Consider the following 12,758-nt stretch of genomic DNA (forward strand, 5'->3'; position numbering starts at 1 on the left):
CTGCAGGCACCGCCCTCCATGGCCCTCACCATTCCCAGCCCAGCCCCGTACCTTCTGTGCGTGTTACGGTTGCTATTCACGTGGCCCTGGCCTGTGCAGCCAGGAGTGGGGCACTTGAGCACGTTCTCATGCATGGCCAATACTGCAAGACAACCAGGGGGAGCCAGTGAGCACCACCAGCCCCGGAGGGTGCAGGAGCCCCAGGCCCACCCTCAGTCAGGCCACGCCCCCTCTCAGTGTGGCCCTGGCCTCCCTGAGGCAGAAACCTTACAACCTCCCTCCTCTAAACTTACCGGTCACGATTGTTGCCCCTTGCCTAGAAGCAGGGGCAGCTTTTCTCCTGAGCCCTCAGAACACAGACAGTGGCCCCTCCCCAGCTCCAGGGCCCGGCCTCCCCTCCTGTGTGCCCGTGTCTGTGGCCGGTTTCCAGGGGCCCTGATCCAGGCTGCCGTTTCAATGTGAATAACTGGGCATGCTCCATGTCGCCATGCTTGTAGGGCCCAAGTTTGGGCTTCTGGACGTGCCAGTCCAGAGGGACAGGGTCCTGGGTGGCCACTCCTCTATGTGGACACCAGCCAAACACCAGAGGCAGCCTGAGCCGTGCAGAGCTACTCACTCTCCGGGGGGATCCTGTCCTTGTGGGGGCAGCCAGACAGGCTGCGGTGGTGCGGGTACAGCCCGGTGACGTGGCCGGTACCGTCACAGCCTGGGGTCGGACACTTGATCTCACGCTTCTCAGCTCTTGAGGGATCTAAACACACAAGGCCTATCAGTCGGAGGGCAGCCAGGAAGCTGGGTGGGAGGTGGTGAGCAGGGAGGCGGCAGCCGGGCAGCTCATGACCCTTCACGCTGGCTGTCCAGAGAGGAGAGTGACCAGACTGCCCATGAGCCCAAAAGGGACCGTGGCTGGACAGCACGGGGACCCTGGAGAGACCGTCCCCACTGGCCGTCTGGGTGGAAAAGCTCCCCACAGATTGCGGCAAGCCACAAACAGCGGGACCCGCAGGGCTTTAGGGGGGACCCCCCGGATGGCGGCTGCCACCTTCTGCCCAGTCCTGCTAATGTCATGCGAGGGCCACTGGCTTTGGGGTGGGAGCCAGGCCTCTGCACAGAGAGGTCAAGCTGTGTGACAAGGTCTCTGCCAGGACACGTCCTTTGTATTTGACAATAACGGGGACCGAGGGGCTGAGTAACTTACCCAAAGCAGCTAATAAAGGCCTGGGCAGAAATTTGACCCCAAATCTCAGTTACTGACCTCGTACAGCCTCTGCAGGCCCAGAGAGGTCACTTTCAGTGTGGGGCAGAAGGGAATGCCTCTCAGGACACACATGGTCCGCAGAGCATAGCCAGTGTCCCAGAGAAGCTTCCAATGAAGCCGTCCGTCCCCTTTGGTAGGGAAGCCACAATGCAGAAGTCACAGACCATGCTCAGAAAGCCCACCCCAGGGAGGGCAGGGCCCTGGCGGGCTCTGTGTGATTAAACTGGGAGGAAGTCGTCCTTTGACCACCAGGCAGGCAGGGGCACCCTAAGGGGCTCACAAGCCTCTCCCGGGCACCGCCTTCCTGCGCTCGCTGTCGCCGGCCGCTCTGTCCAGGGCTTGTCCGGCGTCTGCACCTCAGCGTCAGTCAGCCCCTGAGAACCAGTCCCACTGTCCTCCGTGGCTCGGGCCTGCTCTACACTGCCCAGTGCTCCCAGCCTGGCCACCTGCCTCACCGACCACAGGCTGCTTCTGTGTGGCCCACACCACCTCCCCCCGCCCATGCCCTCCAGCCTGTAAAGGCCTCAGGACTGGTCCATGGGTGCGGGACGGCGCATCCTTGGGAGGGGGCGGGGCAGGGCCAGGTGCCCGGCCTACCTTTGCTGCAGTAGCTCTTCCGGGTGGCGTCCAGGGGCCTCGCCGCCTTCCCCGGCTCGCCCGGGCCCAGCGGGCCTTGCTCAGCGGGTGGGCACCCCGGCTCACGGACGGCCCGCACCTGCTCGGCCTTCAGGGCGATGGCCTGCTCCAGGAGGCCCAGGTTCCCGCGGGTCATCATGTCGTACATCTCCGACTCGTCCGTGACCGTGGACTTCTGGGACCTCGAGTCCTCGTCCTTGCCATCGTCGTCCGAGCGCACTTCCACGAGGACGGAGTACGCGGGCTTGGGGCTGGGCGGCGCCGGGCGCCGGGGCTCAGAGGCCTCCGGGCGGGGGGCGGGGGGGGCCTCCTCCCGGCAGATCACGTCAGGCGGGGCCTCCCCACCCTCGTCCTCGTCCTCCTCCTCCTCGTCGCCCAGGGCCACCCTCTGCTGGCTGGACTCCGCGCTGGCCACACCCTCCAGGGCCTGGGGACGCAGCTCCTGGGAGCGCTCACTGGTGACTTCGATCACTTCCTCTGCGTCCTCTGGCTGGATGAAGACATCCTTCTCCCCCTCGTCGCTGGTGGCTCCTTCCTCAGCCTCCTCCCGAACCAGGCGCACGATGCCGGCACCCCGCTTGGCCCCCTGGCCCGAGTCTTCCCCGACCAGTGTCTCTTCAGCGATTTGGCCCAAATTTAGGAGAGAAGTTGCAATGATCTCCTGATAGCTGCTGTAGCTGCCCTTGGAGGAGCCCGTGAGGCTGCTGATGGGACTGGATCCGAAACGAGCCTTGACGGGGCTCCTTCCTGCACAAAATCAGAAACTGTGTGGGAGGTACACGGGGAAAGAGGACAGGTCTCCAGGCGGGGCTCCTCCAGCCTGCCCCACTGCCGCTGGGGGACACCAAACCCCCAGAAATGGGCTCGAGGTGGCCATTTTGGTCAGCCCCTCTGTCCAGATCTGGAGATCACAGTAAACTTATGTCGGGAGGTGGAGGGAGAAATCACTGCTGTATTTTGAAGCTGAGAATTACTCTGATATTTTTGATTAATGGTCCTCCTCCCTGTTATGTGTACTTTCTTAAATCAGGCGAATCTACATTTCATAAAATGGAGCTTAAAGAATGGATCAGGGCTTCCCTGGTGGCACAGTGGTTGAGAGTCTGCCTGCCGATGCAGGGGACACGGGTTCGTGCCCCGGTCCGGGAAGATCCCACATGCCGCGGAGCAGCTGGGCCCGTGAGCCATGGCTGCTGAGCATGCGCGTCCGGAGCCTGTGCTCCGCAACGGGAGAGGCCACAACAGTGAGAAGCCCTTTTTAAAAATGGTTTCATAACTGAGAAACAGCAAAAGTTGTTTTTAAAGTTTAAGTCTTTTAATTGCCATGGCTAAGACGCAGTGGGTGCTCACCACACCCAGGCCCCCGGGATGATCAACAAGGACCGCCCCCCCAGGGCGCAGCAGCCAGCCCACGTCCTCCCACTCTAGGAGGGGCCGAGCCAGGGCCGATACCTGAGCGCCAAACTCCCTCCTTTATAAGGAACCCAGCAAGCGAGAGTCCCCTGGCCCTGCACCCTCTCAGGCAGAGCCGGGTCCCCAGGAGGGAGGCGGGTATGCGGACCCTCCCTGGAGTGGCTCCAAAATGAAATAAAAATCCACCTCAGGCCCTGAGAGGTGAGACCACCAGAAGCTTGGAGGTGTCAGGGGGTTTGGGCCTCAGGCCTCAGCCACATCCCCAGGACCCTACAGTCAGCCAAGGTCTCGGGACATGGACGTGTCCCACCTTCACACTAGTGTTTGCCAAGGGCAGGGGGCCCCACAGGAAAGAAGGTGCCAGCAGGGAGACCCCCTCAGTTCCCCCTGCCCGGCCCAGCTTCCCTGAACACCTGCACCATCTCCCCTAATGTCAAGCAGACCCCTTGCCCCCCCTGCAGGTGGCTCTCCTGAGGCCAAGTGGGGCGGGTCTATCTGAGACCCCGCCACATAGACGCACAGCCACATCCATCTGTCCGACCGTCTCTCACACACACAGACACACATCCAGATGCACAATGCTCACATACAGATGAGCCTCTGGGCCCCCTGAGCCCCAAGCGCCAGCCCCTCCCCAGGAAGCCTTGCAAACGTCAGACAAGAGGCGCTTGTTCTCAGCAGGGCTTCCTCGCTCGCGGGAGCCCTGCCTGCTCACAGGCTGCGATTCTCCGGGGCCACACTAAGCGCCTTTATTCAGGGGAGAAAGAGCAACAAAGCACCTTCAGCTGGCTCGGGGCGATGAATCTCCTCCTGTCCTGACGCCTCAGCCTCGTCCTCCTCCGCAGTTCCTTCCGATTCATCAGAAACAGAGGCGTCCTTCACCTCGGCATCCTCGCCGCCGTCGCTGTCCACGCCGTAGCCCTCGTCCAGAGCCAGCTTCAGGGGGTGCGCCTTCCGCTTGGACCCCAGGTGCTCGGCCTCGGCACCCTCCAGCTTCCTCTTCTTGGCCAGAGGGCAGCTCAGTAAACTGGGAGGGAGGAGGCCGGGCCACCTGTCAGCACCTCCCGGGCCCCCGGCCTTCACCCTCTGCAGCGCTTTCCCTGTCCTGGAAATTTCTCTCTGCATCTCATCACCACCCCTCCGCCAAAGCTCCAGACTCAAGACTGGCAGGTTGATGTGTTCAAAACTTTACAGTAATTGTCCGCATTAAAAAGGACCTGATTGTGCTTTAAATTTCACTTCCTGCTTCTCTGGGAAGGCCTAACCTCGACGGCCCTGTCCACACCAGAGTCATTCCCCCTGGGATGGTGGGGGGTGGGGGCCGGCCCAGGCTGCTCTGCTCTGTGCCCACCACCCCCCAGGCAGGTCGTCAGGAGTGCCCAGGCCCTTCCTCCTTCACTCCAGACCCTTCACACCTTCACCCACCTCCTGAGCCTGGCACTGCAGTCGGGGGCCCCTGAGGCCCAGCAGACCCCCGGGATGACAGCAGTGAGAACAGCCACCCAGTGTGTGCCGGCTCTGCTCTGGGCTCTCCTACACAGACTCCTCTGGCCTCACAGCGGCCCCAAAGGGGAGACACCGGAAAGGCACGCCACAGCCGCGCTCGGCCTCCCAGTAAGAGGGTCCCATGGGAGGCCACCACAGCTCAGCAGCCAAGAGCAGAGGTGGAAGGTTCTAGACCCACAAAGGGTCCCAGAGCAGGAGAGGAGCTCCAACCCCCCAGCAGCCCAACCTCTTTCCCAGGAACCTTGTTGAGGGCCCTCCAGCCTCCTTACCTTCGGTGCCTGGAGTACTTGCCCCGGATATGTCCCGAGCCCGTGCATCCGGGAGTGGGACAGCTGGGGGGGAGACAAGCAGGGGCGGTCACCTGGGGGCAGGCCCCGTGGGGCATGGGGAGAGGGTCCGAACCTCGGGGCCCACCCCAGACCCTCACCCTGGGAAGCAGAAGATTGTCTCCAAACAGTTCATCTCAGAATGGCTGCTTGCAGTTTGCAAAACATTAATGAAATAAGTCACCCCCATTTATATAAATGAGTGGCTCCTTACAATTTTATGAGAGTGTTTAATTAAAGATCTGTGTGTATGAAATCAAGGCTGGACGACTTCCTTTTTCCACAACGAGTCTTTCCCATTGCAGGCAAACCACCACCAGGCTTCCAGCGGTGTGGGAACAAGGAAGCTCCAGGGTGCCCCCAGAACCAGCACCTGAAGCTGGCCCAAGGGCAAAGCACAAACACGGGGATCCTCCATGGCCTTCAAGATGCTGCGAGGCCCTGCCAGGCGTGCCATTCGCTGGCGCACTGAGCCGAAGCCCCCCCCGCAGGAACAACCCTGCGAAGGTGCGGTTTTGACCCGAGCCACAGGACCCCGACTGGAGGTGGCAGCAAAGACCCCTCCCCAGAACTGGCAGCCTGGTGTGACCCCAGCTCCCCATGAAGGGAGGTGAAGCCAGGAGGGCCGATGACCCAGGAGCTGCCCTGAGACCGCGGTGGGGCGAAGCCTGGCCTCTTACAGCTCCAGGAGTTCCTCTCCCTTCACCATCATCTGTCTCCCCACAGAACCAGACGGTGGGAAGCTCTGGAAACTTCCAGTCACAGGCACAGACCACCCAACCCACTTCCCCAGGAGTCAGCTCCCCAGGGCAGCAAGGGGCCTGTGTGGGGCTTGAGGCCAGAGTCCTGTGGGCTTTTGAGACGGAGAACCCATGGTGGGAACAGGGGGAGCCCGAGCTCCTCCCGGGAGGGATCACCCCAAGGTGCCCCCATCCAGGAAGGGACCACCTTGTCGTCACAGGGTCTGAGCCCCCCACCTCCAAGCAGGCTCTCCCAGAGCCTGGGAAGGAAGGCTGTGCGGACCCGCCGACACCAGTGGGCTCCTGAGGCTCAGAAAGGGGCACCACTCCGGACCTATGTCCAGACACACTGATGTGTCTAATCTGATTGATCACAGACCTGACTACAGAGGACTGTGGGGTCCCACCGGCCGGCAGCCCACACTCGCTGACGGATCAGCAAGAAACAGAACAGTCCGTGGAGGCAGGGTCGCGCCCCCCAGCGCAATGGTGGCCTTTGCGGGAGCCGGGGTCTCTGAGGGGGACGCACCCTGCAGCCCCCCATGATGAGGCCACCGTGGCTCGTCTCCTGGTGTTTAAAAGAAGAGAGGAAAGGAGAGAGGGAGGAGAGGGAGAGGGAGGGGGAGGATGGGGGGTGAACACGCCAACTTTACTGTGCGTTTCCTTTCCAGACAGACAGGACTTGCTGCTGCCCGAGGCCTCTCCCTCCGAAGTCTATGCCCCACACTTGCTGTCACTTTCTCAAGAACTAGCTTTGAGACTCTTCACAAAAGCTCCTTGTTACTGGGGATCTGAAGCTGAGGTCCCAATTAGTCGATTAATCACTGAGTCACTCAGGCAATTAGGTGCCAGCTGCTGTGGCACTGGCACTGCCCCCAAACACGTCACCTGCTCCGAGCCACACCTCCGCCCACCAGTTCAGAAGCACCTGGCCTCCAGCCCTGAGGGCCAGCGCCTCCAAGGGCAGTGGGCCAGGCATGCGCCACATGTGCAGAGCTGCCAAGGGCCGCTCTGGGAGGGGAATCTGGAGACCCCCTTCTCTCCATGTGCCAGCAGAGACAGTACCCATTGAAAGCGACCTGAGACGCAGCCAGGGCCCCAGGGGTTCAGTGCCAGCAGGTCACCCTATGGACACCCCCAGTGCTGGTAGGATGCCCTCTGTGTGCTCGGGGCCGGAGGGCAGGGTGAGGCACCAGCTCTGGTTCCAGGCCTCTGGAGCCCCTCCGCAGCATGGGGGAAGAGGGAGACCCGGCCAAGCCCTCCCCCGATTCCCCAGCATGGCTCCGAGTGTGGCAGAGACAGGGAGGCGGGCAGAGGCCCTGCCTGCCCTCAGCCTGAGCGGGGTCCTGGCGATGGCTCAGAGGGATCTGAGGATCTGAACATAAACAGTAGCTCTCAGGCCATGGCGGAGGCTGGGAGGAGCTGTGCCCCGGCGGGAGCCCCTGGAAGGGACTGGTTTCCCTCCGGCCCCGTGGAGGCAGGTAGAGGGCTTCCCACTCCCTTCTGTCGCCTTGGCAGGAGCTGGCCAGTGGCTCAAGAGGAGGCCCTCAGGTGAGGACAGGCGGGCTGGGGACTGGGGCGTGGGCGTGGCAGACGGGCGTCCTTCCCGGGACTGGGAGACGCCCCAAGGTTGCTCCAAGAGGGGTCCACCCACTCCCTTCTGCAGAGAGGGCGGCGCCCACCTTCCCTGCATAAGCCACCTCCCACAGCATGGACAGCAGATGGGCCCCATGGAGACCGGGGCAGGGGGTGGGAGGGGGGTGTCTGCTGGCTCTTCACTGCGCAAAGGGAAAGGCCACCAGCCCCGCTTGTTTTCTCTCAGGGACTCGGCTTCAAGTCAGAGCAAGAGCTGAAGGGGCTCCGGGTGGGAGGAGGCAGCTGAGAGTCCTGCTTGGTCCAGGCCCACCCGCTCCTCAGCTCGTGTCCTAGCAACCGCCACTCGCCGGCAAGTGGCTCCCGGAGTCTCTGCTTGAGCCGGGGAAAGGGCCGCTGGGGGCCACAGATTCTGGGTCCACAGGGCGCAAGTCCCTCGTCCACAGAGTGTCCTGTGGGTGCAGCTTCCCTGTGACCCGTCCTCCCGTCAAGTGATTCCGAAGGGGTTCCTTTGACATCCCAGCGGAGAGTCTGCTCCAGGGTCGCTCTGCCTGTGCTGGCGCCCACTGCGGAGGCCCCGCGGGACCAACCACAGCCCCCCACGTGCTGGGGGCAGGAGTCGGGCTTGCAGCACCTGCCCCTTCCTGCGGGGTGAGCGCACAATCACAGTGCCTCGGGGATCGTGCCCCACGGGTGGTTCGTGGCCAACAAACGGTTGTGAACTCAGGCGTGAGTGGCACGTTCCACGTGGATTTTCCTCTAAGCATCGATTCTCAGAAATGGGAAGAATTGCTGAGGACATCGTCGCTAGAACACGTCAATGCATTTCTCCCCAGTTTCTCCATCAAATTGCGTGCGGGCCTCACTATTACCATGTAAACAGGGTGAGACCAAGAGATCGATGATGCTGCACAAAATCCAGATGCTCACACAATCCCCTTACTTACACTGGTCAAGTCCGCTCTTAGAATATTTCAAAGTAAATCTATTCTGGGTCATTTCTGCTTCAAAGTTTCAAGAGAAACTTTGCCCTTTGGGTTTGCCTTTCCAGTCTCCTCCATTACTTCATCTGTTACCAAAACTCAAGTCCTGTGCCCAGCCTCCTCCCCCTCGTTGTCCCCAGGATGTCCCCAGGTGAATGTCACATAGCCCAAGGGAAGCAGCACCTCCCCCGGGAGACCTGCTCTCTACCCTGTGGTCTGTGGCCCCTCTGAGCATCACGTGGGGTCTCCTCCAGTGGTCCACCCGCAGGCCCCTACCCTCCAGGGAGCCGACCACTGTGCTTCATGCAACTCCCAGGGGCCTGGCTTGGCTGCTGTGCCCCCCTCACCCTCCAGCCCTGCGGCCAGGACTGGCCTTTGAGCAGGAGGGTGTGTGATTCAGCTATTCTGGCTGCGTGAGTTCTAACCCTCCGAGCCTCAGTTTCCCCACTTCACAAGTGGGGAAACACCACCAGTGCCTCCATGAGAATCCCTGAGGTTGGACTGCACTGTGCAGCCGCTGCAGGGCTCGCCGCGTGCGTGGGGCTCTGAGCACCGCTCCCATGTGCTTCCCTCCCGCCTCCAAGTTACAGCCTCAAAGGTTGAAGAGATGCTGGCATGTTTTGGGGTCCTCTCATTTTCCTGACTGCCAAAAGCCATCCACTCAACCACTATCTGGTGAAGAATAAGATGGTCCCAGCCCCAGATGTGTTCACTGTCTAGTGAGAATCTTCACACCTAAGAATGTAGAAGTGGCTCATGCCCTGGAACCATGCGATTAGGTGGACAGAGCTGTTCCAGGCTGGGGCAGAGGGAGCAGGAAGAGCAGCATCCACCCTCAGTAACTAGAAAGCCCTGTCTGTCTCCATCCTCGAGTCTGGAAGCCCACAGAAATGTCCATCAGGGAGTGGCCGTCACCCCCAACCCCGCAGCACAGGCAGAGCAGCACGGTGGTGAACTCAGCACCAGAGCTGCCCCAGGGGCGGGAGGCTGGGCTCGGAGCCCCTTCAGCCCTCCAACAAGCCTCAGGCAGGTTACCTTGGCCACAGTTCAAGCCTGGCCCCGTCTCACAGGAAATTTATAAAAATTAGACGGGGCATCCAGAGCCCACCTGGCACATTGGGGGCCCTCCCTTCCTTCTCCAGTGTTCTGAGCCAGATGCACTGGCACTACCCTCTCGTCCGGAAAGGGGGGATGCGAGAGGCTGGTTTCCTTGCCAGTCACTGGACACCACTCACTGGAGCTCTGTCTGGGCAAGACGGCCCAGGGGCCGGCCCTGGAGGCCCCAGGAAGAGCCCAGGCCCACAGAACCTGCAGCCCGAAGGCCACGTGGGGTGATGCTGGGGCAGCCCAGCCCGTAAGCACTGGGGTGCCTTTCTCTCTGGCCTTCCCCCAGCCCCTCCCCTCCACACACACACAAAGGCTTTGGCCAAGCCCAGGACGGAAGCCAGCAGACGAGGGCGAGTCGACCTCTGGGGAGGAAGCCTGGCCCCTCCTGCTTCAACCCAGAAAACTGCCATGTGTCTGTCCTCTCTCCTGTTCAGAATGCCCGTCCCTGTGAGGCCGGCCTGGAATCTGGAAAGTCACAGCGCCCAGTCGATACATAAGCCACTGCCTGCCCTCAAGTCAGTGGAAGACTCGGGCGTGGGACAGCCTGTCCCCTCACCTCTGGCCGAGGAGCCACTAAGACAGCACCTTGCTGCTGGCTGAGGACCGTGGTGACAGTCATGCCCCAGGGGTGACAAGGTGTGAGCACATCTGTGCCACTGTGCAAGGTTGGCTGCGTGGTGGTGCCAGGACAAGGTGGGAGAGGACAAGGCAGGGCGAAGACAGATGCACACAGGCCAGGCAGAAAGGAGCCTCGTTAGGGAAAGCAGGGGCCCGGGTGCGACTGCTCAATTCCAAGCACCCAGTGCAACAGTTAGGACGAACGGGGTCACAGGCGTGCACCATGCTGGGTGCAGGCAGGAAGCCTTTCTTACCTGAGATCGGCACCTGTGGGCTCTGGGGGAGCTGAGTGAGAGAAAGAGAAACAGGGAAACTCGTGTGGGAAGCAGAACTGAAAAGGTACGTGTGTCTTCACAGCACAAGCGACTGAAGAGCGGGGGCGACCCCCGTCCTGAACCCCGCTTTCCCTGGCCTCTTAGAATGTTCTCCAGGGTCTCACGGAGGGAGCTGCCTCCTCCAAGCCGGTGCTCATGTCAGACGCCCCCACCCCCGCCCGGTGGCTGCTGGTTTTGCAGAGTCGGACAGAGGCCCCAGCTAAGACAGGCTCCCTGGGACAGCATCTCTTTCTCTAATCTCAGGGAGAAGTCAGCTTCTGGCTGGAAAGAGGACCCAGAGGATAGAGCTGGCCAGAGAAGAGAACAGGTGGTCCAAGCACCTGGTCCCTCAGTGATGGGGCCACTGGGACAAGAACTTGCATTAGTCTGACTGGCAGACACTTGAGAAGCTCGGGGCCTCTGGCCCCTCCTTGAGGGCCACCCACGCACAGGAGCAGTGTGTGCCCTGTCGTGTCGGGGTGGCAAGGCTGGCCAGGGGGTCGGGACTTGGTCCTTGCAGAGCAAGCCGGGCCTCAGCCCCTCTCCCCACCCCAGTGCCATTCAACCCAGCAACATCCCAGTGCCCTCAGAGCCAAGACTAATCTCCTGGGAGGCAGAGAGGCTGGTGATGCGAGGCTGGCGGCCTCTCCTTCCCAAACAGAATAGGTCTAACCAGGTTTTGCTTCCCCCACTCTGCAGCGCTGGGGCTGCCACCTCCTCTCCTCCCCAGCAGGTGCATCTGGGCCAAAAGCCCCCCAGTGGCCGTGGCCCTCAAATGCACCCTGAGGCTGAAGAAGCCTGAGGCCACCAGGTGCCCGGCGTAGGGGAGGATCGTCCCAGGGGCAACACACTGCTGCGGGACTCTGTCCTCCTAAGGACAACTGCTGCGGAAAGTGGCATTTACAGCTTTAGGACCCGGGACTCTTGGCCAGAGACAGGCTGTGGATGGCCCAGGCCAGACCCTGCTGGGAGGGGAGGGTGGAACTCACCTCGGACGGCCTTGGATCTTGTACGAGCTCTCTTTTCGTCATTTTCTAAGCTCATCTGCAAGTAAAAACAACTGCGCTGTCAACAGGAAGACGGGCAGAACCACCCCCTGTGTCTGCAGTGTCACCTCCAGGCATTCTCTGTCTCAAGCTTCACCGGTGCCTGTGAATCTGACACAGGAGACAAGGAACAGCTCACAGGGCAGGAATGGCCTGCGAGCAGCAGGTGAGGCGGAGGCGCTTCAGGGCAGAGACCACTGGCCCCATCATGTCCCTCACCTCCTGCTCTGGGCCCTCCTGCTGCCCCCAGTCTCACATCCGAGGAGGAAGCTGCAGCCACCAAGCCTTCATTAACCTCGGGGTGTCGCAACACACGGTCCCCTGGCGACACCGCCCACCGCAGACTCTGACCCCGCCGTGCTGAGAGCCCAGCTTCCCCTGGGAGTTGGCGACCCCGGCACTCGAGGGTCGTCTTGTTAGAAACAGGTGCCTGGGACCTGAGCGGGCTTCGCTGTCCACCGTGTGTTGTCCCACGGAGCCCAAGGGGGGCAGCCTGAGCCTGGGGACCTGATCACCCTCAACATGAGATGGGCACCCTGATGCGTAGGTGCTCCCAGCAGCACAGGGGCCTCCAGGCACCACTGCCCAGTGGAAGAGAGTGCAGGTCATCCACATCATTTAAAAGTTTCTAATAGCCACACTGAAAGTGTAAAAAGAGGGCTTCCCCGGTGGCGCAGTGGTTGAGAGTCCGCCTGCTGATGTAGGGGACACGGGTTCGTGCCCCGATCCGGGAGGGTCCCACATGCCGCGGAGCAGCTGGGCGCGTGAGCCATGGCCACTGAGCCTGCGTGTCCGGAGCCTGTGCTCCACAATGGGAGAGGCCACAACAGTGAGAGGCCCGCGTACCGCAAAAAAAAAAAAAAAAAAAAAAAAAAAAGTGTAAAAAGAAGCGGGTGAAATTGATTTTCATACTAAACTTTACTTAGCCCGATCTCTCCAAAACATTATCATTTCTACAGTATCAGTAGAAAAAGTTAGGAATGGGATTTTGTTTAGTGCTAACTCTTAGAAATCCTGCACATCTCCTGGACTCACAGCCCCTCTGAGTTTGACCAGCCACATGCCAAGGGCCCACGGCCACGGCACTGGCTCTGGAGGCGGGAAGCAGACGGGGGTGAGAGCTGGTAGGAGTGCAGGTCGAGACATCCCCTGGACCCGACACACAGCCACCCTCCCAGAGATGCTGACTCCCCCAGGAGAGAGTGAGTGGAGGCCCTC

At 61.3% G+C, this 12,758-nt stretch overlaps 1 protein-coding gene across 1 annotated transcript in view; it reads right to left on the reverse strand.

Moving 5' to 3' along the window:
• Positions 1 to 11,538, reverse strand: part of MYT1 (myelin transcription factor 1) — a gene marked incomplete at both ends in the record, with an annotated part of 35,255 nt that extends 23,717 nt beyond the window's left edge. The window contains 7 exons of the mRNA XM_081256728.1: positions 52 to 142; positions 617 to 751; positions 1,856 to 2,641; positions 4,087 to 4,334; positions 5,083 to 5,145; positions 10,435 to 10,465; positions 11,484 to 11,538. Coding sequence (XP_081112854.1) covers positions 52 to 142; positions 617 to 751; positions 1,856 to 2,641; positions 4,087 to 4,334; positions 5,083 to 5,145; positions 10,435 to 10,465; positions 11,484 to 11,538 — 1,409 coding nt within the window. The remainder of the gene's footprint in view (positions 1 to 51; positions 143 to 616; positions 752 to 1,855; positions 2,642 to 4,086; positions 4,335 to 5,082; positions 5,146 to 10,434; positions 10,466 to 11,483) is intronic.
• Between the last annotated feature and the right edge of the window lie 1,220 nt (positions 11,539 to 12,758).

This window comes from Mesoplodon bidens (assembly GCF_964165515.1).
Source record: "Mesoplodon bidens genome assembly, chromosome: 15".
Taxonomy (NCBI): domain Eukaryota; kingdom Metazoa; phylum Chordata; class Mammalia; order Artiodactyla; family Ziphiidae; genus Mesoplodon; species Mesoplodon bidens.